Source organism: Nerophis ophidion, linkage group LG03, assembly GCF_033978795.1.
Source record: "Nerophis ophidion isolate RoL-2023_Sa linkage group LG03, RoL_Noph_v1.0, whole genome shotgun sequence".
Classification (NCBI taxonomy): domain Eukaryota; kingdom Metazoa; phylum Chordata; class Actinopteri; order Syngnathiformes; family Syngnathidae; genus Nerophis; species Nerophis ophidion.
In genome coordinates, this window is record NC_084613.1 from 16,465,164 (window position 1) to 16,492,478 (window position 27,315).

Genomic DNA, 27,315 nt, shown 5'->3' on the forward strand with positions numbered 1-27,315 from the left:
TATTGAGGTGTCAACACAAACCACACTTCTACATGACTTTAAACGTTCCTGGAACTAAAAGCTTACATGACTTTAAACGTTCCGGGTACTAAATAGGTTACGTGAACTTAAACGTACCTGGAACTAAAAGGTTAAATGATCTGAAACGTTCCTGGAACTAAAAAGTTACATGATCTGAAAAGTTCCTTGAACTAAAAGGTTCCTGTAACTAAAATGTTCCATGAACTCAAGGTTCCTGTAACTAAAAAAGGTTACATGAACTCAAAAGTTCCTGGAGCTAAAATGTTACATGAACTTAAAAGTTCCAGGAACTAAAATGTTACATGAACTTAAAAGTTCCAGGAATTTACAGTTCCTGGACTTTTGGTGGAAAAAAGGTTGTTTGCTGTGACGGTCACTGGACTCCATTTACAAAGTCCTAAATAACGGTCTCACCTGGCATCTGTCCAAACATGTCGGCCAACCCCCCAAGCGTCTCTCTGTCCAGTTTCATTCTGTTGGGCAAGAAGGGGCTTTCCAGGAAGAAGTCCACCCTCATGCCATGTGACATGGGTGCGGGGATGAAAACGCCCAAATCCTGCACAGTCAAAAGCATCAGTCAGTGAACACCTGTGGGCCTGCCAGCTGCTATTTTTGCATGTTAAGCGCCCGTGGGAGACGACTGACCTTTACTGCGTCTTGTCGGATCTGGTTTATCGTCTTTGGTCCGTTGTCGAGGAAAGCCTTGCGGGGGATCCAGTTGTTCTCTCGCAGCTCCAGTGTATCTTGCAGTAGGAAGCGGATCCTCGCTGGCAAATCCTTGTTGTTCATTAAGGACAGCATACGGCCAAAGTACTGATCCATTAAAGACTGAGGGAGAGACCGAGGCAAGGATGAGTCAAAGGGAAGAACGATTGCTGGTGTAGCTTCTTAAGCACACCATTAATAAAATGCCCTCATGTGCACCACATCAAAGAGTTTGATCCCTAAAATAGATGTATTACATTTCCATCGTTTACATGGGAATTCGGAACAACTTGATCATTCGGAACAATTTGATCAGAAATGTTCTGATCAGGGGTTTGTGCTGCCGATTACGATCGTCCATTAAGCAGATCAGCCGATACCAATACCGAACACATGTATCAAATCATTTACAATAAGTGCTATTGACAGTTTCAAAATGTAAAACACAATATTTAAACTACTTCCTTATTTTCCTTTAATACAATTGTTTGATCAAAACAAAATCAATAGTACAAAGTACTATCAAAATAAAAATAAAAATAGATTTGAGAAGACAAAAGTATTGATTAAATCCCTCTAGTATCATTTATATACTGATACTACCTATCGTATCAAATATAGGGCTGGACAATTATGGCAAACGTAATCGCGATTATATTGATTGATATTGAATTTACAATGACACGATTATTCATTAATTTGAAAACAAGAGTATTATCGTAGGAAAACACAACTTTAAATATAATTTAAAAGAACAACCAGATATTCATTAGTAACAAAGTAAAACAACAATAGTAGCAACCATAAATTTAAATAATTTGACAAAACAAAACTTAGTTTTTCCCTTTGATATTTTTTATTCCTTTTTTTTTTACTTTTACAAATGATTTTACCACCATAAAGCATGCACTTTTTGTGCCATAAATATAACTGCGTAACATCCATCAAAATGTGTTTGTATAGCCCTTAATCACAATTGCCTCAAAGGGCTTTCCAAACAACACTCCCCTGATCTAAACCCACTAATGAAATTAACATTTTTACCTTTAGATCTTTGGACACTTTTGACCAGCATCTTAAGTCAAAGCATAATTGTGTAAATGTATCAATAAGCGCTTAAAGTACATTATGTTTGAGTAATAAAAATTTTTTAAACCATTTTTTTGTTAGCGCAGTCTAGACCGAAGGTTGCGTACAGCGCTATTATTGTGAAGGGATGGGGGAAAGGGGGCGGGGTGTTCTGGACGAGTAAGGAGATGACTTAAAGAAGCGGTTTGACAAAAAAAAAAGAAAAAAAAAAGGCAGAAAAGTTGCAACTGCTGTATTGTTTGTACTTTGATCTTACATCCGTGATGTTGTTCAGAACACCACAAGTGGATGAGTTGTGTTGGTGTATGGATTGTTCTTGCTAGCTTTAGCTTCGTACTTCAGTCACTGTTTCAAGGGTTTGCTGCTAGCAGGGTGTATAATATAGTCTGGAAAAGTCATGGATGCACAGGATTTTGGGTAATTGCTACGGTTCGTTTATGTGTTACTGTCTGGATGTTCTCCCGAAATGTGTTTGTCATTCTTGTTTGGTGTGGGTTCATAGTGTGGAAGAGTGTTAAAGTTGTTTACATCACAACCGTCAGTGTAACCTGTATCATCCAGTATGCCTTGCAATCTCATACGTGCATATGCGGAAGCCACATACAACATGATACTGGACTGGCAAGCTGTTTGTACATGTTGTAGAAGGTGTCAAAGGCAATGGCTTCATAGCATGCCCTTATAATTGTTATCTGGGTGACCACCAGCAGTTATTTGCGAGAATGGTTGCGGCTTCCATCGTCTTTATTTTGTGAAAGGGGTCAAAGTGGCTCTTTGAGTGGTAAAGGTTGCCAACCCCTGGCTTAGGGGATCGACTCCACGTTGTTTATGTTAGCTGCTAGCCGCACAAATAAATCAGCGTTTGTAATTGGTATTAAAAGGCAATAAACAGCAATAGCAAACAAATACTTTTTCATGATACTGAATGGTGGCTGATCGTTCGGCACATGCCTAAGTTCGATTATTGACTCTCAGACGGTACCTTTGCTTTCTCATGGTCGAGTCTCGGCCCAACAGTTCTCATTATCTGACAGAGGCACTCCAGATCCTCGCCCATATCCTTAAGTTGGACTCTCTTCTTCTTTTCCAGAAGCTTCAGGAGATACAAAAAGAGAAAGCAGGCGGGAAGAAGTCACACCAGGTCTCATAAGAACTGCCATGGCTTTCAATCAAAGAGGGGACACGTACCGTTTTGATGCACTTATGGAGGATAGATTCATGGATGAGGTCGAGTTTGCCAAGTTCCCCGATGAATTTAATGTTGCCAAGCATCTTGATCTTGGCAATGGCTCTCTGCTCCTCCTCCTCAGAAGTAAGAGGGTTGTCATGTTTGTCATAGACTAGAAGGGACAATAGGAGACGTTTAGCAGGGACAAATGAAGAAACAACATGCACACTGTCAGTATGCCTACTTTCAACATTTCTGGCACGGTTTTCAAATTCATCTTGAAGCTTGGAAATCAACAGTCTTCTGAAGGTCTGGAAGAGCAGCACAAACAGTGAAAGATTAAAAAAGTTCTACCAGTACAATAACATGTACTTTATCACAGTGGGGGAAATGTATCTACAAGGGATGGGCACTCAATCTGGTTCCTTTTTTTCCCCTTTCTTAAAAAAAAAAAAAAAAAAAAAAAAAAATACAATAAAAGATGCACGTTCGAATTAAACAGTTGGTGCGTAATAAGTACAATACTTGCAGGATTAACACTTTTAGGGTGCAACACAAGACTGGATTAAGCAAAGGCTGAACTGACTAGCAAACATTTTTGACTTTGTGCAATACTTGCAGATCAGACTGTGTGATAATAAAAACAAGATACAACAACTGGATAGCTTCTATAAATCAGTTTCTTTAAATGTTGCGATAAAAAAATGTATTTATTGATCAACAACAGTATTTATTAACGCACATTGAAGTACAGAAATCTGGTACCTTTGTGTACTAGTATGGATTCCCAGCTACTGGGAATTGGTACTATATTGGTTCAAGTGTGAAGGGTACCCATCCCGGTCTACTACTGTGGTAGCTTGGCTTACGAGTGCCTCACCATACACATTTTTAATGATTAAAAACTGTCTCTCGGCTAATTTTCTGCTTTAGGTTGCAGTAGATTCCGATACCTACTCATTACTAGCTGGCATAGCGAATGCCAACCATGGAAATAAAGAATAAGAGTGCGAAGGACAGTGCTGAAAAGTGCATTTTATTTACTGAATTAAATAAATAGATTCGCTGATTGTAAACATGAACAAAAAACAGACTTTTAGGAAAGACAAATATATCTATCATCACTCTAGTATCATACACTGATACGACTGTTGGTATTGACACCGCGGATTTAACAAAATAGCAATCACGGTTGTTGGGAGCTAATTGAGCACTGTTATCAAGGTATTGTTTAATGTGCTCAAAGTACTTACACACAAATTTTAAACAAGTTATTTACCGTATTTTTCGGACTTTAAGTTGCAGTTTTTTTTTTCATAGTTATGGGTGCGACTTATACTCAGGAGCGACTTATGTAGGAAATTATTAACATTACCGTGAAATATCAAATAATATTATTTGGCTCATTCATGTAAAAGACTTGACGTATAAGATTTCACCGGATTTAGCAATTAGGAGTGACAGATTGTTTGGTAAACGTATAGCATGTTCTATATGTTATAGTAATTTGAATGATTCTTACCATAATATGTTACGTTAACATACCAGGCACCTTCTCAGTTGGTTATTTATGCGTCATATAATGTACACTTATTCAGCCTGTTCACAATTTTTATTTTATTTTAAATTGACTTTCAAATGTCTATTCTTGGTGTTGGGTTTTATCAAATAAATGTCCCCAAAAAATGTGACTAAGTATTTAGTCAGCCACCGATTGTGCATGTTCTACTTATAATGACAGAGGTCAGTAATTTTCATCATAGGTACACTTTAACTGTGAGCGACATAATGTGAAAAAAAAAATAAATCCAGGAATTCACATTGTAGGAATTTTTAAGAATTCGTAAATTATGGTGGAAAATAAGTATTTGGTCAATAACAAAAATTCAACTAAATACTTTGTAATATAACATTTGTTGGCAATAACAGAGGTCAAATGATTACTACAGTCTTTACCAGGTTTGCACACAAAGTAGCTGGTATTTTGGCCCATTCCTCTATGCAGATCTTCTCGAGAGCGGTGATGTTTTGGCGCTGTCGGCGAGCAACTAGGACTTTCAACTCCCTCCACAGAATTTTCTATGGGGTTGAAGTGTGGAGACTGGCTAGGCCACTCCAGGACTTTCAAATGCTTCTTACGGAGCCACTCCTTCGTTGCCCGGGCGGTGTGTTTGGTATCATTGTCATGCTGAAAGACCTAACCACGTTTGATCTTCAAAGCTCTCACTGATGGAAGGAGGTTTTGGCTCAAAATCTCACGATACATGGCCCTATTCTTTCTTTCCTTAACACGGACCAGTCGTCCTGTCCCCTTAGCAGAAAAACAGCCCCAAAGCATGATGTTTCCACCCCCATGCTTCACAGTAGGTATGGTGTTCTTGGATGCAACTCAGTATTATTTTTCCTCCAAACACGACGACTTGAGTTTATACCAAAAAGTTCTATTTTGGTTTCATCTGACCACATGACATTCTCTAAATCCTCTGCTGTATCATCCATGTGCTCTCTGGCAAACTTCAGACGGGCCTGGACATGCACTGGGTTGAGCAGGGGGACACGTCAGGCACTGCAAGATTTATATCCCTGTCAGCGCAGTGTGTTACTGATGGTAACCATTGTTACTTTGGTCCCAGCTCTCTGCAGGTCATTCACCAGGTCCCCCCACACGGGGTTCTGGGATTTTTGCTCACCGTTCTCATGATCATTTTGACCCCACGGGATGAGAGTTTGGAGTCTGACTGTTTGAGGCTGTGGACAGGTGTCTTTTATACAGATAACGAGTTCAAACAGGGTCCATTAATGCAGGTAACAAGTGGAGGACAGAAGAGCTTCTTAAAGAAGAAGTTACAGGTCTGTGAGAGCCCTCAGAGATCTTCCTTGTTTGAAGTGACCAAATACTTATTTTCCACCATAATTTACAAATAAATTCTTAAAAATTCCTACAATGTGAATTCCTGGATCACATTCTGCCTCTCACAGTTGAAGTGTACCTATGAGGAAAATTACAGACCTCTATCATCATTTTAAGTGGGAGAACTTGCACAATCGGGGGCTGACTAAATACTTTTTTGCCCCACTGTATATATGTTTTTCCCTTCTTTATTGTGCATTTTCGGCAGGTGCAACTTATACTCCGGAGCGACTTATACTCTGAAAAATACAGTATGTATTTCCCAAATATAATAGAAGATATACATTCTTGCCAGAAGAAACAATAATTATACTGTCTCCATAAGTTATTTGTGTTTGAAAAAAAAAGGGAGAAGACAATATGAATATCCTAGTCATTTTGATATGTGTTTATCTAAGGTTATTTTGGGGTATTACGTGTAATAGGGAAAGACGTTAATGTCTAGAGTTTTCATGTTAGCATTGAAGCTAGCTAGCAAGCTAACGCTAGCCGGTCCATAAGTTTCTAAAAGTGTGTTTATTAAGCACGTTCTTTCATTTATTTTAATTTGATACGGTAATACCAGGTGTCGGAGTTTTACCAATTATTATCGTTACCGTTTATCGTTTTATCCCTCGACACTACGATCATATGGATCAATCTGCCCTCTCCTTACATGTATGCCTGATTGCAGCACAGCATAGGGTTGGGCGATATATCGATATATCGCGGGTTTTTCTCCGTGCGATATAGAAAATGACTATATCGTGATATTTGAGTATACGTTCTCATGCAGTTGCTTTTAGCTGCAGGCATTACACTGCATGCGTTTCCCACTCTCTTGTCTCTCCTTCTCACAGAGACTTAAAACAAGCGGACTTTCTTACATACGTCACGTGTGCAACGTCACACGCTCCCGCGGAGCAGAGGGGTAACGACATGGTAACATTAGCTGTGATGCTAATGGTGCGGTGTGGGTGGTAATGAGAGTTAAGATGTGAATCTGGTAAGAAATGAAGGAAACAATTCCCAAGAAAAACACCGTCTGGCGGTGGTTTGGCTTCAAGCGGGAAGATGTTGAACAATTATGCGGCAAAAGCGTTGCTATAAAAAAGTAGCACCACTGCTAATGTAGCATAATTTGAAAAGTCACCCGCTAGAGATTAAAGAGTGCTTGAAACTCCGCATATCATCTCTGTTCGGTGCCACACCAACAAAATGCAGAAGCAACTATATCCTGATCAACACCGTATGAAAAAATTAGTCAACAACAGAAGGAGATAACGTCCGCAGGAACCTACCACAGAGTGAAGCACATACACCATTTGATTTCCTATTACGGAGCTCATTTTTATTTGACAGTTATTGAAATGTATTGTGTGAGATCATGCACAGAAGTGCACTTTAATTGTTTTAAACTAATTGTAGTGGCGTTCTATACAAAAGTGCACTTTATTTTAGTGTTTTGATAAGTCATCTTAGTGACATCATGCGCAAAATTGCACTCAGCTTGTTTTAAAATGTCTCTGACAATCTTGTACTTTCTGTTTTGGAAATGACATGAATGTTTGTGCCACTGCTTAATAACTGTTTAATAAACACAGTTTTGGTAAATTGACTTATTTGTGATTTTCCTCTCTGCATAAAAGTTTAAAAAAAACATATATTAATGAAGTATGAACAATAATGTTTTAATATAGACAATCATCATACTGGTGTGGTTATATGCATCAAGTGTTTATTCAAGGCTATGGCAAAATATTCATCCATCCATTTTCTACCGCTTATTCCAAATATCGAGATATTAAAAAAAGGCCATATCGCCCAGCCCTAGCACAGAAAGTTATATACTATAATCCTCTCTTTAGCCGGTATTAATCTTAATTATTGCTTACGTTTTACTGTAAAGCACTTCAATCCACACTTCTTAACCTTTACTAAGCACTTCTTGTGTCGTTTCAAGCTTGCTTAGCAATTAGAATGCCGGTTCTTGGCTTGTTCTCACTGTGTGTAATAGGTTTAGCCTCATCCTTTACTTTTAAGAAACCAAGTTAATATTCCCGCAATGGTGGTCATGATTATAAAGTCAGGAAATCAGGAACATTCACAGTAAACAGCTAAAGCTGCCTGTCAGCCGAGGCACCAAAAATATATTTTTTCTCTCGTAAAACAAAAACTAATTGAATTTGACATGTATTTCAAAAACGGTAGAGATGTGAGTTTTCTGGGTTTGGTGGTATGTACATGTTCACAATCAGGAAGCTCACTCACTGTGCTCTGCTTTTGGGATGTTTGGATCTCGGTTGAAGGGCCGTCAAAGTTTGGTGCGTCCTCTGCCAAGCGCAGACATAGCTGAGCATAGAGCGAGCTATACTTGGGCTCTTCTAGGGCTTTGTCCACAATCTGGAACGCAGAGAGGAAGCGGTCAGCAGCCACAAACCGCAAACATTTGCGCTCTGGTGGTGCAGGGCGCCTACCAGCAAGATGATTCCTTTGAGGACGAGTTTTGAGTCTACGCCCACGTTCAGGAGCTCAAGGCATAGCTTGTCAAACTTATCAGGCGTGAGTTTGTTGAGTATGCTGGAGATTGGATGACAAACAGAAAAACACCATACGGCATTTCACAAAGTCCCAAGATGCGTTAGTTTTAGGTACACAGCAAGCACCATGTAAGAAGGAATTAAATAAAATATGGTTGAAACGGACAAAAATCTGGATTTAGTGACGCATGACTGGTGTATTTTAATGTGATGTTACCTAGGAGCCTCAGCTGCATTTTTCTCTTGCTTTTCTTTAACAAAAAGTGGTGGCAACATAATCTGTGGTTGGGAAAAATGTTGAGCTGTCTGGGCAAAATCCTTCAGATTGATGCAACCAATTAATTACGAGAAAGACGCTTTGTTCCCTCTTGGGCAAAAGGCTGACAAAAATAATGGAGTTTTCCTCAGAGATCAACAGCTATGTTTTTTTCAGTATTATTACTAGTCAAGGAGGCCAAAACTGATATTTGGAGCAGATATTCATTTGCAGTAAAAGTTATTTAATAATGAATAGTGTGTGTCAGTAAACAACTGAACCAGGCTTTAAGTTGTTTTTATTTTTTGGGAAACGAGGAACCAATAGCGACATAATGGTTAATGCGGCCCTAATGTGTAATTTAGCAGCAAAAAAACAAACACCTTCATTACGTTTGTCTAAGAGGAGCATCAACTTTGCATTATAAAATATAGAAAATCTCCTGGGTACATTGGTAAGGAATAATGGGATTTTTCTACATCACAATAACCCTCCATCGGTTTATAGATTTAATTAATTGCAAGGTTTCCTCATGAGGAACCATGAAATACATCCATCCATCCATTTCTACCGCTTATTCCCTTTCGGGGTTGTCCAGGGTGTACCCTGCCTTCCGCCCGATTGTAGCTGAGATAGGCGCCAGCGCCCCCCGCGACCATGAAATACAGTCAACATTTAAATAAAAACAATTATGGGCGCCTCCACATAGATTATAGTTGGGACTTTTTCCAATATGCCCGACATTTCTTCATGAATGACACAGAAAGTATGAGCTGCTACCTGCTCTCCTTTACTTATATAATTAACTCATATTGGTCAAGATATTTACACAAAGTTTGGATTTTTAGCAGAGATAAATTTTCTGTCTTCATGTCTGTCACGTTATTTGATTGAATCACAGAACCCCAAAGTCGCGGTGTGCATTTAATGAGCCCACGCTCCGGGTGTTGCAGATGAAGGCTTTTCGACCGACGACATTGTTGCAGTATTGAAAATAAACAAAAACAGGACTAGGAAGACTCTAGGAAAGAAAAAAAAACAAAATTGGATTTCCAGGTAAAAAAATTTGAAATTTTGACAAGCAGAAGAGCCGTACTGGAGACGATAATATTTTTGTTAATACTAAATAATGGTTTATTGCATTTGCTGATTTAGTCGTCCATCCATCGATTTTCAACCGCTTGTCCCTTTCAGGGTTACGGTGATTCTGGAGCCTATCCCAGCTGCACTCGCCAGTTTGTTGTTAAAAAAATAAAAATAAATAAAAAGGAGATAGCGACATACGTCAAAATGAAATATATTGGGCAATCTCTACTTGTAGTTGAAAATTGTTGAGTTGGTCCTCACCCTCTCACTTTCCTGAAGATCGCATCATGTCGCTCTTTCTCGTTGCTGGAGTTGACATCTCGTCTAGTGCTTCGTGAAGGAACCCATTTCTGAACGCTTTGCCCCGGGGTTTTCCCCAGGAACTCGCTGAGGAAGCACACATGTGACAAGTTACTTCACAGTCCCCGCACACCCACAGTCTACTTGTGACCGTTTACTCAGACATCTGGAAAACAACAACTCCACGTGTTGTTTGCCTGATTTTAAAATGGACCCAGCCGTGTTTTACTTGCCAATCTGCTCTAAGATTAAAAACCTGGTGACATGCTACCGGCGACTGAAGTTAAAGCGAGTGCGATAAGGAGATGCTGCGGTGACACACCTGTTGCCGACAGTCTTGGGATAGTGCTGAGGTGCACCCCTACCACCTCCTCCCCCCGAAGAAGCACTGCAGCAGGGAACACAAGAAACACGTCAAGCACAAGCTGGACTCACAAGTTTGACATTACCAGAATTTCTCCAGTGTGGCGGGCCGCCGTGGCAAAATAAATGCCGCCCCACCTCAATAACCGTTTTTTTTATGTCAATACAAATTAAATATAACGTATATATTACACATTTTGACATAAAGATACTTTCATTCAACCATTAAGTTTTGATTGAAATGACACAAGCTTCTCCAACAAGATACGATGTACAAGAGGCATCTTGGTGCAAAATACGGTTTCTCAGCTTTTATGTACATTTGAACAAAAAGTGGCATGGCCAAATTATTCAAAGCCTTCGCAAACTGTGGCATAGAGATGCGTGGTTTGCGGTCACAACCGCGGAGTTCGCGGATAAACCGCGGGTCGGGTGGGTGACATGACGAAAAAATAGATTTTAAATAGATTCGGGCGGGTGGCAGTTGAACCAATTCGGAAGTATATATATTGTAATAATCCCAGGAATGTAGGCTCATAAAACTTCTTCGTTTGTCTTGTCTTTATTGCACAAGATGTAATACAACCACACAACAGCTCTCATGTCTCTAACGCTTTTCCCGGGACAACTCAAACTCTCACTTCCCTATCTCTCCCGGAAGTCCCGCCCCCCAGCCAAAGTCATTGGCTAACACCCCGTAGCCAGCCGCTACATTATACATAGTTAAATGTTATGTTGAAGAGGTTCATGTAGCCTACTGACGTGTTTTTATAAATGGTTGATTTATAAAGGCTAGTAGGTAAAGTGTTGTACCTGACAACTCTTGATGGTACAATCCATATATCACGTCACAGACAACGTCACGCTAACATCACGTTACACCTCTGCAGAAGCAAGGTAGCCCAAACTTGTCAGGTACAACACTTTACCTTACTAGCCTATAGAAATCAACCATTTATAAATAGTTAAATGTTGTTACCCACATACGAAAAACGAGCAGCAGTTTTTGAAACAGTATGTGGGCATACTTTTATTTTGAAGTGTCTCGTTTGGTCTGTCGACGGATGTAAGGAAGCTACTTCCGGATATGGCCAACGAGGTATTTGTCATTTCTTGGTATTTTACTTGGTAAAATGTTTGATCCACATGCTGTGCATGTTATTATTTTTACGTTTGTAACGTGCTTTATTTATTACAGTTTTCACGGTGAATTTGAAGGGAAAGTAAGCCTTCAAATAAATCAGTTCAAGAAAGCCATTTTGTCTGTGCTATTTGGAGGGACTGACACATTCTAACCTCACTAATGCCTTGCATCGTCTATATTAGATATATAACAACGGGCGGGTGGGGCTTTGATGAAATGTTGGTTCGGGTGGATGACGACTTTAGTGATGCGGTTGCGGATGATATAATTGCCTATATGCGCTTCTCTACTGTGGCAGCCGGTGGGAAAATACAAAGTTATATAACATTCAAAATAGTCCAAGCTTTTTTAAAATGAAAAAACAAACAAGCGATTCAATGAGGTGAGATTACCCATACTTTGCTGTAGGTGGGTTAGGGTGAGCAAATCAAGCTCTTTTTATATGCTGTGCGTCGTAAAATTCCGCTGAACTCGTAAACAAACATGGTGTGGATCGAGTGGGACTTCTTCACTATTTCAGAGGAAGACATTATGCGTGCTACTTGTACCAAAGGTTGTGCAAATAAGGAAAACAATTGCGCTACAACACATCGGACTTAAGAACCTCCTGTAACGCCAGCATCACTTAGAAAGACACTGGTTGCTAAAGATCTCGGTCATCCCTAAGAGGTAAGAATAGAAACCATTCTAACTTTGAGCGACTGAGAGGCGAGTCTCTTTGCCCAAAGAAAAACCACAGCTCTGTTTCCGAAGCAAATTGCATTCTTTCACTATTATTATTTTACTGAGCAGCCAGTACATACACGTATACCACTTATTCCCTACATTTTGCCATCACTTAACATTTGGACCAGAAACTCAAGCAATGCCTCTCTCAATTAATGTTTTCATATGGCCAATTGACGCTCATAGCAAACTAATTCCAATTCCATCACTCCTGTACCATTCTGTGGAAACGAGCGCACCTCCTCCCGCCCCAAAATTAGAGTCCATGCATTAGTGACTCAGTAACTGCACTTTAAAAATGAACAAATAAGATTGCTAAAGAGCAAATGTTCATTTGTCCATTTCGATCATTGTTTACATGTATTTCACATTGTTTTCTGCGTGTAAATCCATAATTATTCTCCATATATTGTGTTTTTTGTGTTCATATTTTTGGTTGTCTGAAATAGGGTTATTATAACAATATACACTATATTGCCAAAAGTATTTGGCCACCTGCCTTGACTCATATGAGCTTGAGGTGCCATCCCATTCCTGACCCATAGGGTTCAATATGATGTCGGTCAACCTTTTGTAGCTATTACAGGTTCAACTCATCTGGGAAGGCTGTCCGCAAGGTTGCAGAGTGTGTTTATAGAAATTTTCCACCATTCTACCAAGAGCGCATTGGTGAGGTCACACACTGACGTTGGTCGAGAAGGCCTGGCTCTCAGTCTCAGTTGTAATTCATCCCAAATGTGTTCTATTGGGTTCAGGTCAGGACTCTGTGCAACACAGTCAAGTTCATCCACACCAGACCCTGTCATCCAGGTCTTTATGGACCTTGCTTTTATATATAGACGTTGCCCAGGTGACGGTAAAAGCGAATCTATATAGAACGGGATTACGCTAACACCCAATTAGGTAACACTATCAACTATCAAGTTTGGTTGTCTGGCGGTGGATTCTTTGCATGGAGTGAGAAGAGGAAGTCAAAATGAAGAAGTTCACCTGCACAATTTGGCATTTTTGAGATTCTTTAAAAAAGGGACCGTAGTCAGACCAATGTGCTCTGTAAAGTTAAAGTACCACTGATCTACATTTGACCCATCCCCTTGTTCCACCCCTTGGGAGGTGAGGGGAACAATAAGCAGCAGCGGTGGCGCGCTCGGGAATCATTTCACGATGCAAGGCAAGATTGCTAATACCATACCACCTTGGCTGCTCACCCTTTAGAGCAGAACTGTAACTTCCTGGCACCAAATCTGAAAAAAATACTTCTCAAGTTTCTCTCTTTACACTTTAAGCATTTTAGATTGTTGTAATTGTTAAATGTTCAAAGTGATTTTACTACTTTGTTTACATTAAGTATTTTTTAATGGTTGTTTTGACATTTCCTTTCTGCCTTAATAGCTGAGGGCATTATAAATCGGAGGAAGGTTACATTTAAAATAAAAATGTTTCCTCATTAAACATAGGTCATAAAAAAAAATCAATAACGTCTCTTGTCAACTGATATAAAAATCTTTCAAAACGTTTTCAGCTATATCACCCAGCACTAGTCTTGAACAAATTAATTCAAAATACAAAGTTTAAGCATGTAAAAAATAAATGTTTGTCTGACGTTTGTAACTAGCAAAACCAGAGGTATTGCTGCATCAAAACTGCACATGCAAAGTAATAACCATATTAAATCAGTACCTCTCTGACAGTTTCCTTTGTTTAGACCGAATATTTGTATCGTAATATTCGATCGTGGTTGGTAATGCGTCCCAGCTAGAGGCGAAGCTTATGATTGATGCCGTGTTTATGCTTCAGGGTTACATGAATCCATCCACTGTGGCGCCAGACGTGTGCGGCGTATCTAACACTGAAATCACGCACAATCTGTGCACAATGTGGTGGGTCTCTGCTGCCACCCGGCAACCCCAGGACTAAGGCCATGTCACCTTCTATGTCAGCTACTTCTTTGTGTTTTTAATGTCTATATTCTAATTTCTGCTGGATGTATTCTATTTGATGCTGCGGCTGCCACATATACTGTAATATTGTACATGGTAATTGGTATATATTGTACATATGTTATAGACATAATATATCTGTATTTATATAATATACTGTACACAGAAGTATATATTCGCAGATATGTTATATTTTATATTGCTATATCTAGTCTATTTATACCTGTATTGTCCTTTCCATCCTTACACTTTCCATCATTGTAACTGAGCTACTGTGTTGAACAATTTCCCTTGTGGATCATTAAAGTTTGTCTATGTCTAAACTAAGCCAGATAACCCCTTAAACGAATAATTATTTAGCCTAAGTCCCGTTTCAGCCCCAACAAACCATTGTTTAAGGTCCTCCTCCTCGGACAATTTTCTTACACGGGTAAGTGCGCCGTATATTTCTTGAATCTCCGGCTCTTAGCTTTGTATGGACTAATTGATCGTTTACAAACAGAGTTTGGAGAGGAAGTGACGTCAAAAAGAATGCACCAGAGCCAGCTTCATAATAAAGGTTTCATAACTGGGAGCTAACCACTGGAAATATGGAGGAGAGTCATCCAGTAATGCCCATGTTTCTCCTTCCGTCTGCACAGACGCTTTTGGAAATCACACATGTATATCTTAAGAGAAAGCGATTGCAGCTATTTCGGATACAACACATCTCAGACTGTAAAAGAACTTTCGAATGTCCGGGTCAGCTGTGATTCTACTTTAGCAAAAAACTTTGTCCATTTGTCGAAGGAGAGTCAACGAGAATGTGAGCTCCAATGGATGGGATTTAAAAAAAAAAAAAAAAAAGGTAGGGCGTGCTTTGTATTACCTGGCCGCATAACTTGCCAACGCTCATGATTTTTCCGGGGGACTCACAAATTTCAGTGCCCCCCCCCCGAAAATCTCCCGGAGCAACCATTCTCCCAATTTCCACCCGTACAACAATATTGGGGGCATGCCTTAAAAGGGACTGCCTTTAGCATCCTCTACAACCTGTCGTCACGTCCACTTTTCGTCCATACAAACAGCGTGTTGGCACAGTCACATAATATATGCAGCTTTTACACACACACACACACACACACACACACACACACACACACACACACACACACACACACACACACACACACACACACACACACACACACACACACACACACACACACACACACACACACACGTGAATGCAACGCATACTTGATCAACAGCCATGCAGGTCTCACTGAGGGTGGCCATATAAACAACTTTTAACACTGTTACAAATATGCACCACACTGTGAACCCACACCAAACAAGAATGACAAACACATATCGGGAGAACCGTAACACAACAGAACAAATACCCAGAATCCCTTACAACACTAACTCCTCCAGGACGCTACAATATACACCCCCTCTACCACCAAACCCCAACCCCGCCCCCTATATCCCGAATTCGGAGGTCTCAAGGTTGGCAAGTATGCCTGGCCGTCGAAGGACAACTACGGAAAACAGCAAATACTTTTGGCCTGGCAGAGCAGACTGAATCATTATGTGGTGGACTCAATGTCTAGGTCCAATGTATATAAAGTCACCAAGGACGAATGGCCAATGAAGGTGAAGGCAAAAGAGTGAGGAGTGTCCTGACCAGATATCTAGATCCCGACATTAATTGTTGTAAAATGTTCTTTGTCACATTGTGTACTTTTAGTGTGATTCACTACAATAGGGCCCCACAGCACACTGCATTCCAGTTAATTGAAATACCACAAAACTGGATATTGCCCAGATGAGTTAAATTTAAGAACCTGCACACAAAAGCAACGCTGGACGTGCGCATATTAGGTCGCGTATAAGGGTAGGTGGAATTTACCCCGGATAAACCTTAGTAAACGGGGCCTAAGTAAGGCACTAAACTCCTATCAACACATAAGCACCCACGTCCCAGACATTTTAGAGCCTTCCCACATCCTGCTTTATTCTCCGGGCTGGAAGTTCCTGCCTTGGACAGACCTCGCGAAAGAATTGCAATAAAAAAAACAAGTAGGGTCATAGCATCGCTATCTCTATCCTCCTTCAAAACCGCACTAAAAGAACACCTCCAGGAAACTTCAACCCTTGACTAACGCCCTCCCACCTCCACATCCCCGGAATATAAATAATCAAATGTATATACTTGTTCTTATGCTTTCTGAACTCACTATGCTCACTGTACATATCCTACCTCGTCAGACCTACACTATTTCAATGTCCATTTCCCTGATGAGGCAATTGTTGAAGTGCTGATATCAACCCTACCTAACCCCCCAGGATAGTAAATAATTCAAAGTATATAATCTGATGATTAACTTGTGACTTGTGTGATGACTAATGTAGAAGCCTAAATGTTGTTTAAGTTAATTTACATTTTATGGAAGGAGTTATGTTTACTCAGCCAAAAGGGGACTATTTACTTTATTTGCACGATTAGAACATTTATGTATTGAATGCTTAGAGAAATTTTAAAAAGCTCTCTATTTGTAATAATTACATTTGTCAAAATAATTTAAAGACGTAGCTGTTTTAATTGTATATATGGCGGAAGGATCTGTGTGGTCAGGGTTTTTTTGGACGCAAGGTGTTTTGGGTAATGTCAGTCAGGTGCGGTGGAATCGAGCCACACAGTTTTTTGACAAAATGTAGATTCCTAATGTAGCCTTAGAATGACGCTCACTCATACTTTTTCTTACTCGTACTGCAACAAACTCTATTAAGTCATTCATTTGTTTTCACATTGTGATTGTTTTACGTTTTTGAAGTATTAAGTTCACAAGTAAACCATACAAACGAAGAGGAACGTCTGGAGTTTTTGTTCTGTTGTTGCCGCAGCAAGCGGAGCAGGAGAAAGTAGAGGAGCGTCAGGCTAAAGCTACATTAGGAATCTACAACTGTATTATGCGGATTAGTATATATTTGTACTAGGGCTGGTCGATATATCGATATAAATCGTGGGTTTGTTTGTGCGATATAGAAAATTACTAACATAACATTCGGGTAGACATTCTCACGTAGTTGTTTTTAGCTGCGGGCATTACACTACAGGCTCTCCTCGCTCTTTCCTGTGTCTCCTTCTCACAGACAAGCAGGCGCACATTCTTACATACGTCACATCATATGTCACATACGTACACGCCCTCTCCTAGCAGAGAAGTAGCGGCGTGGCTAACGTTAGCTGTGATGCTAGCAGGTTGTTGCAAGAGAAAGAAGGTGCGAATTTCGTAACAAATTAAGGAAGAATTAATTTCCAAGAAAAACAGCACGGGGTCCATCGTCTGGCGGTGGTTCGGCTTCAAGTGGGAATATGTCGAACAGACAACCGTAATTGGTCAAGTGTGGGGAAAAAGCGTTGCTATAAAAAGTAGCATTACTGCTAATATGTTGCATCATTTGAAAAGTCACTCGCTAGAGAATGAAGACAATTTCATAACGTTCATCGTAACCTATCACATAGTGAAGGACGAATACTATTTGACACTTAAAATGTCTCTGACAATCTTTTGGAAAGGACTTGAATGTTTGTGCCATTGCTTAATAACTAATAAATACACTTTGGTCAATTGACTTAGTTGTGATTTCCCTCTCTGCATGAAAGATTAAAAGTAGCATATATTAATGCAGTATGAAGAAGAATGTTTTAATGTAGACACATGGAATCATCATACTGATGTGATTATATGCATCAAGTTTTCATTCAAGGCCAAGGCAAAATATAATAATATATATTGTATATCGCGATATGGCCTAAAAATATCACGATATTAAAAAAACGCAATAACGCCCAGCCCTAATTTGTACCATGAATTGATTAAAATAGAACCCTACTTAAACAAGTTGAAAAATATATTTGAGTTAGGGCGGGGCGATATATCGATATATACGGTATATCGCGGGTTTATCTCTGTGCGATATAGAAAATGACTATCGTAATATTAGAATATACGTTCTCACTCAGGACTTTTAGCTACGGCCGTACACTTCAGGCTCTCCTTGCTCTTTTCTGTCTCTCATTCTCACAGAAAAGCAGGCGCACATTCTTACATACGTCACATACACGCCCTCGCAGAGCAGATAGGTAGCGGCGTGGCTAACGCTAGCTGCTAACGTAGCCGTACGAGAGAAAGATGGTGCGGATCTGGTAACAAATGAATGAAGACTTAATTCCCAATAAAAACAGCAGGGTTTTCATCGTCTGACAGTGGTTCAACTTCAAGTGGGAGTATGTCGAACAGACAACCGTAATTTGTCAAGTGTGGGGGGAAAAAGCGTTGTTATAAAAAATAGCATTACTGCTAATATGTAGTATCATTTGTAAAGTCACTTGCTAGAGAATGAAGAGAATTTAATAACCGTAGTAACATACCACACAGTGAAGGACGAATACTATTTTATTTCCTATTATGCAGCTCATTTTTATTTGACACTTAAAATGTCTCTGAAAATCTTGCAATTAATGTTTTGGAAATGACTTGAATTTTTGTGCCTTTGCTTAATAACTTTAATAAATACACTTCTGGTCAATTGACTTAGCTGTGATTTCCCTCTCTGCATGAAAGTTTAAAAGTAGCACGTATTAATGCAGTATAATGAAGAATGTTTTAATGTAGACACTTATAATCATCATACTGCTGGGATTATATGCATCAGGAGGAGTTTCGGAACCTGGTGAGGGACTTTGTTGTCTGGTGCCACACGAACGTCTTGCAGCTCAATCCGTCAAAGACCAAGGAGCTGGTCATTGACTTTGGGAGGTCGAGTCCACGGTCACAACCTATTGTGATCGAGGGAGTTGAGGTACAGACCGTGGACTCATTCAAGTACCTCGGGGTTTGGGTGGACAATAAGCTGGACTGGACTGTTAACACGGACCACCAGTACAAGAAAAGGACAGAGCAGTCTGTACTCCTTCAACATTTGTAGAAAACTCCTGTGGATGTACTACCAGTCTGTGGTTGCCAGTGTTCTGTTCTACATGGTAGTGTGCTGGGGGGGCAGTACATCTAAGAAGGACAGCTCCAGACTTGAGAAACTGATCAGGCGGGCCGGTTCTACAATCGGAATGAAACTGGACTCACTGGTGACGGTGGCAGAGAAGAGGACTGTGGACAAACTAGTGAGCATCCTGGATGATGCCAGTCACCCTCTGCATAGCGTTATCAGTAGCCAGAGGAGCCTGTTCAGTGCTAGACTGCTTCATCCCAAGTGCAGGACTAATAGACTCAAGAACTCCTTTGTCCCACACGCCATTAGACTGTACAACTCCTCTCTGGGACGGGGGGTATTAGGATGACAGGGGATGCAAAACATTAACAGTGCAATACGTTTTCATAACATGGTCACTACTGCCTACTTTGTCTTGTTATATTCTTATTTTACTGTTATATTGTTATTCCCATTGTTTTTATTCTTTTTGTAATATTTCTCTATTTTGTTTCCTTTTAAACCCCCATTATTTACTTTTTACTTTTTTTTCAATTTGATCTCAACTCTGTACACTGCTGCTGGAATTTTTATTTTCCTGAAGGAACTCTCCTGAAGGAATCAATAAAGTACTATCTATCTATCTATCAAGTGTTCATTCAAGGCCAAGGTAAAATATCGTAATATATAATGCATATCGCGATATGGCCTAAAAACATTGCAATATTAAAAAAAGGCAATATCGCCCAGCCCTAATTTGTACCATGAATTGATTCATGTAAAACCCGACTTAAAACAAGTTGAAAAACTTATTCGGGTGTTACCATTTAGTGGTCAATTGTATGGAATATGTACTGTACTGTGAAATCTACTAAGAAAAGTTTCAATCAATCATTCAATTCATCAAAAGTTACCTGAAACGAGAAGCACCCCCTTCTGCAATCACACTCTCCACTTTGGCGGCTTGACAATGAAGAATAGTGGAAAGAATAAGGATAATAGGGAAGGATGGGGGTGGGGGGGAAACGGTGCTGAGGAGGAAGGAAAACAAAAACAAGTCAGAACAGATCCAACTTTAACTAATGCATATCGATCAGACATGCATTATATTTTTACATTAATCACAGTCTAGCTGGTAGTGTTTTTGACAGTCTGGGCTCGTCACTGACGAACATTCACAATATGAAAGCAAACGCATCAATGCATGCAGGTTGCACGTTTTGACGGGGGAATGGTTGCATTTATCCGCCACCCAGTGGCTTTCGGGCAGGTTAAAGACGTGCTAAAATAAATTCGTGACATTTCTTTGTTGAAACAAAGCAACCCCCTCCACTCGTTAATGCTGACTAGCGAGCAGGCGACGTCAGCAAAAAAGAACGGGACTAATTCCATATTTACAAGTTTTATTGCGGCGCAGAAGCAGATTAAAAAAGATAAGCCAGGCTATTTTTTCCCAGCCGTTGGGGTTATTTAGATGAGCTAGGCTAGCGGATGCTAACTAGCAAATTTCCACAGACGCCATCTTGGATCAACCGGCGCGGCGTTGAAGTAGGCGAGCAAAAAAAAAGAAAAAAAAAAGGCTTTTACCTTCACCTGGGCAACGTCAGCGTCGTAACGTGGCGCGACACCCAAGGAAGAAAGGCAAGAGTTGCGAAAGAGGAGCGGAGTGGAGTCTGCGGAGGGCAGAAAGATGGCGGTTAGGCTCCCACATCAATCGACGCTCGCCCGCCTTGTTTTTGTGGGCTAGCTTGCTGGAGGGGGGGGGTGTTAATGTGGAGCAGGCCAGCCGCCAATCAATGCTAATTGCATTGATGACGTAGATTGTTGCTGGGCCGGATTCGACGAATCAGAACGAAGAATACCACTTCAAGGCGGTACTTGCTGGTGATTAGCCAATTAAATGCTTTGCTTGGTGAAAAAACCCCGCCTTCTTTGGGTGACTGACATGCAATAAACATCTGCAGTGCAGGGAACCGGATTAAATGTTGCATTCATAAATACTAGCGCCGTCAAATGGTTAATAATTTTAGTCAGATTATTCACACTTGTGAATTTGGAATAATCGTAAATAATCTCACTAAAATGTCTAGCATTAAAAGATTACAGTTGGTACAAAATGCAGCTGCTAGACTTTTGACAAGAACAAGAAAGTTTGATCATATTACGCAGGGGTCGGGAACCTTTTTGGCTGAGAGAACCAAAAAGACAAATATTTTAAAATGTATTTCCGTAAGCGCCATATAATATTTTTTTTAACACTGAACACAAATAAACGCGTGCATTTTTAAGTAAGACCAACATTCGTAGAGTATAATAGGTCTCGTATTCTTTGTAATAACATTGTTATTCTGAAGCTAACTGTGGAGGGGGCGTGGCCCGCGGGCCTGCAGCGAACTGGCGTGTGCCAGGACCGGCCTTGAAGTCAGCGAGAGCTGCGTAGATGGCCCACCTGAGCCTTGTTATCTAATCACCTGTCGCTCTGTTATAAGCAGCAGCCAGGAGGAGAGACGGGGTTGGGGCTGGAGCCAGAGCGCGAGCGAGAACGAAAGAGAAAAAAACAATTGCTGGAAAGCAACTGAGAGACTTATTGAAAAATAAAACAATAGTGTAACCCTGAAACAGGCTCTCATGTCGGTGCTTGGTGAATTGAAGAACCCCCAGGAGGACAAGCCCCACACTAACCAATAATAAATAAATAACTTCTTAACGCAACTTCTTGAACAGGTGCGGTAGTAAACGGATGGATGTTTTATGTTTGGAACATTATTTTTAACACTTATTACAAGTGGAATTATTCATTACTTATCATGTTAAGCAATGTCAGCTCAGATTTATCCGAAAGCCAGATGCAGTCATCAAAAGAGCCACATCTGGCTCGCGAGCCATAGGTTCCCTACCCCTGATATTACGCCTGTACTGGCTCGCCTGCACTGGCTTCCTGTGCACTTAAGATGTGACTTTAAGGTTTTACTACTTACGTAAAAAATACTACACGGTCTAGTTCCAGCCTATCTGGTCGATTGTATTGTACCATATGTTCCGGCAAGAAATCTGCGTTCAAAGGACTCCGGCTTATTAGTGATTCGCAGAGCCCAAAAAAAGTCTGCGGGCTATAGAGCGTTTTCCGTACTCTGGAATGCCCTCCCGGTAACAGTTCGAGATGCTACCTCAGTAGAAGCATGTAAGTCGCACCTTAAAACTCATTTGTATACTCTAGCCCAGTGGTAACCAACCTTTTTGTAACCAAGAGCTACTTCTTGGGTACTGATTAATGCGAAGGGCTACCAGTTTGATACACACTTAAATAAATTGCCAGAAATAGCCAATTTGCTCAATTTACTTTTCATAAATAAATGTATATATATTTAAAAAAAAGGGTATTTCTGTCTGTCATTCCGTTGTACATTTTTTTTCTTTTAGGAAGGTTTTTTTGTAGGGAATAAATGATGAAAAAAACACTTAATTGAACGGTTTAAAATAGGAGAAAACACGAAAAAAATTAAAATCAAATTTTGAAACATAGTTTATCTTCAATTTCGACTCTTTAAAACACAAAATTCAACCGAAAAAAAGAAGAGAAAAACTAGCTCATTCGAATCTTTTTGAAAAAATAAAAAAAATAATTTATGGAACATCATTGGTCATTTTTCCTGATTAAGATTAATTTTAGAATTTTGATGACATGTTTTAAATAGGTTGAAATCCAATCTGCACTTTGTTAGAATATATAACAAATTGGACCAAGCTATATTTCTAACAAAGACAAATCATTATTTCTTCTAGATTTTCCAGAGCAAAAATTTTAAAAGAAATTCAAATGTCTGTAAAATAAGATTTAAATTTGATTCTACACATTTTCTAGATTTTGCCAGAATAATTTTTTTGAATTTTAATCATAAGTTTGAAGAAATTTTTCACAAATATCCTTCGTCGAAAAAACAGAAGCTAAAATGAATAATTAAATTAAAACGTATTTATTATTCTTTACAATAATAAAAAATATTTGAACATTGATTTAAATTGTCAGCAAAGAAGAGGAAGGAATTTAAAAGGTAAAAATGTATATGTGTTTAAAAATCCTATAATAATTTTTAAGGTTGTATTTTTTCTCTAAAATTGTCTTACTGAAAGTTTTAAAAAGCAAAGTAAAAAAATAAATGAATTTATTTAATCAAGTGAAGACCAAGTCTTTAAAATATTTTCTTGGATTTTCAAATTCTATTTGAGTTTTGTCTCTCTTAGAATTAAAAATGTCGAGCAAAGCGAGACCAGCTTGCTAGTAAATAAATACAATTTAAAAAATTGAGGCAGCTCACTGGTAAGTGCTGCTATTTGAGCTATTTTTAGAACAGGCCAGCGGGCAACTAATCTGGTCCTTACGGGCGACCTGGTGCCCGCGGGCACCGCGTTGGTGACCCCTGCTCTAGCCTTTAAATAGGCTCCCTTTTTAGACCAGTTGATAAATAAATAAATAAATGGGTTGTACTTGTATAGCGCTTTTCTACCTTCAAGGTACTCAAAGCGCTTTGACACTACTTCCACATTTACCCATTCACACACACATTCACACACTGATGGAGGGAGCTGCCATGCAAGGCGCCAACCAGCACCCATCAGGAGCAAGGGTGAAGTGTCTTGCTCAGGACACAACGGACGTGACGAGGTTGGTTCTAGGTGGGATTTGAACCAGTGACCCTCGGGTTGCGCACGGCCACTCTTCCACTGCGCCACGCCGTATCTGCCGTTACTTTTCTTTTTCTCCTCTGTCCCCCCCTCCATAAGGGAGGGGGGGACAGAGGAGAAGTACGCTTGCAAGTCATCAGAGAGGGTGTTGAGCATACTTAGAAAGATAGTGACAGAGAATAGAACGAGGATGGACAAAAAAACGATTTTCGTCAATGAAAAATTATTTTGCAAGTATAAAACCAATTTTCTTCATGTAAAAAAAACGTTTTGCAAGTATAAAAACAATTTTCTTTGAGTCTAAAGTTTTGTCAGTAATATTCTACCCTTTGCGATCCACACACTTCCCAGCACTCGACAACGACAGGTGGTGCCAGGAAATCAAATTAAGGCTATTGATGTTTGCGCATGGTTCCCTCTGCCAAAAATAACAAAGACGAAGAAAGTGAGTAGAGAGTAAAATGGTGGACAGAAGAGAGGGGAAACAGCTCAACCTGTAAGTTAACCTGTACGTTTTACTCAAAGAAATTATTTTTTTTTTTACTTGCGACTATTTTTTTAATTGAGGAAAATAGTTTTTACTCAGAAATCATTAAGCGTAAGCGGAAACATATTGTGTGTTTGTGGTGTTTTGGTAGTCATTTCACGCCATAAAAACAAATATTTTGACACAAGTGTTATGTCATATAGAAGCATTTTTAAAAATAAAATTTTACATTAGCTAGTGATGTCAAATGATCAATAACTTTAACCAGATTATCACACGTTTGAATTTGGAATAATTGTAATTAATCTCAGTAAATTGCTTGCTTACATTACTTAAATTAAATCTACAAAAATGAAGGGAAATTACTGTCAAAACTCCACAAACACACAATGTTTGTACTCACGTCCAACAATTTGCCAGTTAAAAAAAACATTTAATTTAATTAAAAAAACGATGCGTAACTGAAAAAAATATTGTTTGCAAGTGAATTTTTTTGCTAGTATAGAAACAATTGTCTTCAATTAAAAAAAAAACAATTCACAAGTACATATATTTTTTCAATTAGAGAAACGATTCAAAAGTAAAAAAAAAAAAAATCTTTTCGACACGAAAAAAAACAATTGGAACTAAAAAAACGATTGTTGTCGATTAAAAACATGTTTGCAAGTAAAACATTTTTTTTTCTTCATGTAAAAAAAAAGATTCGCAAATATAAAGACAATTTTCCTCGAGTTAAAAGTTTTGCCAGTAATATTCCACCATGTGCGATCCACACACTTCCAGGCACTCGACAACGAAAGGTGGTGCCAGGAAATCAATTTAAGGCTATTGATGTTTGCGCATGGTGCCATCCGCCAAAAATAACAAAGAAGTAGAAGGTGAGTAGGGAGTAAAATAGTGGACAGAAGAGAGGAGAAACAAGCTCAACCTGTAAGTTAACCTTTAAGTTTTACTTGCAGAAATTAGTTTTTTTACTTCAAGTAATTTTTTTTTTACTTCCAACAATTTTTTTTAATTGAAGAAAAATAGTTTTTACTTACAGTTCATTGAGCGTGAGTGGAAACAATTTGTGTGTTTGTGGCGTTTTGGTAGTAATTTCACGCCATAAAAACTAATATTTTGACACAAATGCAATTTTTTCGTCAGAATATCATACAAAAGCATTTTGAAAAATGTTTTACTTGTGTGTTCATCATTTATGTGCACAAAACCTGGCAGAAGTATGATGTAAAGTCCTTTCGGGTTTATTTTGAAGGAAAATGATGTATGCGTACGCAATAGGGAACCATTCGATGTTAAGGTAAAGGTGCTGAAATAAAATTATGTAAAATAAAAAAATAAAAAAAAATGCAATTTTTGTGATAAATCCCATGAGTTAACTTGTTATTTTCGACAGTCCTAATAAATACACATTGAATAATTAACCGTAAAGCTCAAAGTCAATTACAAAATCACCATCAGGATTTAAAAGAAAAACACTTATGTTTTTTCTCATTAGAATTTTTGTAGGTTTTTCTCACTGAGTAGTTTTGAAAAATAAATTTTAACAATGAATGGAGTAGTTTTTAACAATGCATTCTTTAAATAAAAATACAATTTTCTGTAGTCTGATCTGGTACATTAATTATATTTTTATATTCACAATCATGCGCAACTTTTATTATGACAAATTGTTATGTGAAACTGTCAAGCATAAGGGCGATACTGAGAGTTTTTGTAACGATCTGATACTGGGCGAATCACTGATACCGATCCTTTGGGACTTGAAATGTCATGGAAATTCATAATTTTTGTGAATTTGCTTGTGGTAAGATGTTTTTGTTTATGATAACACAGGGTAGTTATTTCATTCCAAAAAAATAAAAGTTTTTATAACTACATACAACAATGTAAAACATCCGGAGCCTATCTCAGCTGCAATCGGGCAGAAGGCGGGGTATAGCCTGGATAAGTCGCCACCTCATCTCAGGGCCAATCTACGACAATGTAATAATATATGAAAAAAATGTCATTACTGTTTGAGATGAATGTCCTTATAATATAAGAGAAATGCAGTACAGTAAAATTCTGCAACTGAGCTGCCATTTTTTAAATTGTAATATTGACGTTTTTTGCGGTGTGTTACCATAAATGGGAAAACAACAGTATCACCATTTTTTTAGGGTAAAATTCTTATGACCAACATTTTTTCCCCAGTACATCAATTTTATAGTGTACAACTGTACACGTTAAATGGGTATAAAATAAATGATAAATGGGTTGTACTTGTATAGCGCTTTTCTACCTTCAAGGTACTCAAAGCGCTTTGACACTACTTCCACATTTACCCATTTGCACACACATTCACACACTGATGGAGGGAGCTGCCATGCAAGGCACTAACCAGCACCCATCAGGAGCAAGGGTGAAGTGTCTTGCTCAGGTCACAACGGACGTGACGAGTATATATATATATATATATATATATTTTTTCTTTCTTTCTTTCTTTTTTACATATTAAAATATAGACACGTTTTTATAATTATTATTAATATATATGAAAATATAGAAATATGCATTCTTTACATATGTATTTACATATATGTAAACGTACAGTATATATATATATATATATATATACACATACATGCTAACATACATATATACATACATGCTAACACTAACATACATATATATATATATATATATATATGTATGTATGTTAGCATGTATGTATGTATATATGTATATGTATTATATATGTATACATATATATATAAATAAATATATATATAAATGTATATATATATATATATTTATATATATATATAGATATAGATACATAAATGCAAAAATGGGTGAAATGCAGAGGACAAATTTGAAATTGTGTGTGACAATCATTGGTCTTTTAATTTACACACACACACACACACACACACACACACACACACACACACACAC

General features: G+C 38.7%; 1 protein-coding gene across 1 annotated transcript in view; it reads right to left on the reverse strand.

Annotated features, from left to right (window-relative positions):
* Positions 1-20,233, reverse strand: part of eif4g2b (eukaryotic translation initiation factor 4, gamma 2b) — a 29,925-nt gene extending 9,692 nt beyond the window's left edge. The window contains exons 1-9 of the mRNA XM_061894428.1: positions 20,120-20,233; positions 10,017-10,142; positions 8,351-8,453; positions 8,145-8,276; positions 3,228-3,294; positions 3,004-3,155; positions 2,798-2,908; positions 667-849; positions 436-577 (exon numbers count right to left, since the gene is read on the reverse strand). Coding sequence (XP_061750412.1) covers positions 436-577; positions 667-849; positions 2,798-2,908; positions 3,004-3,087 — 520 coding nt within the window. The 5' untranslated portion in view covers positions 3,088-3,155; positions 3,228-3,294; positions 8,145-8,276; ... (1 more) ...; positions 10,017-10,142; positions 20,120-20,233. The remainder of the gene's footprint in view (positions 1-435; positions 578-666; positions 850-2,797; positions 2,909-3,003; positions 3,156-3,227; positions 3,295-8,144; positions 8,277-8,350; positions 8,454-10,016; positions 10,143-20,119) is intronic.
* Positions 20,234-27,315: the final 7,082 nt, after the last annotated feature.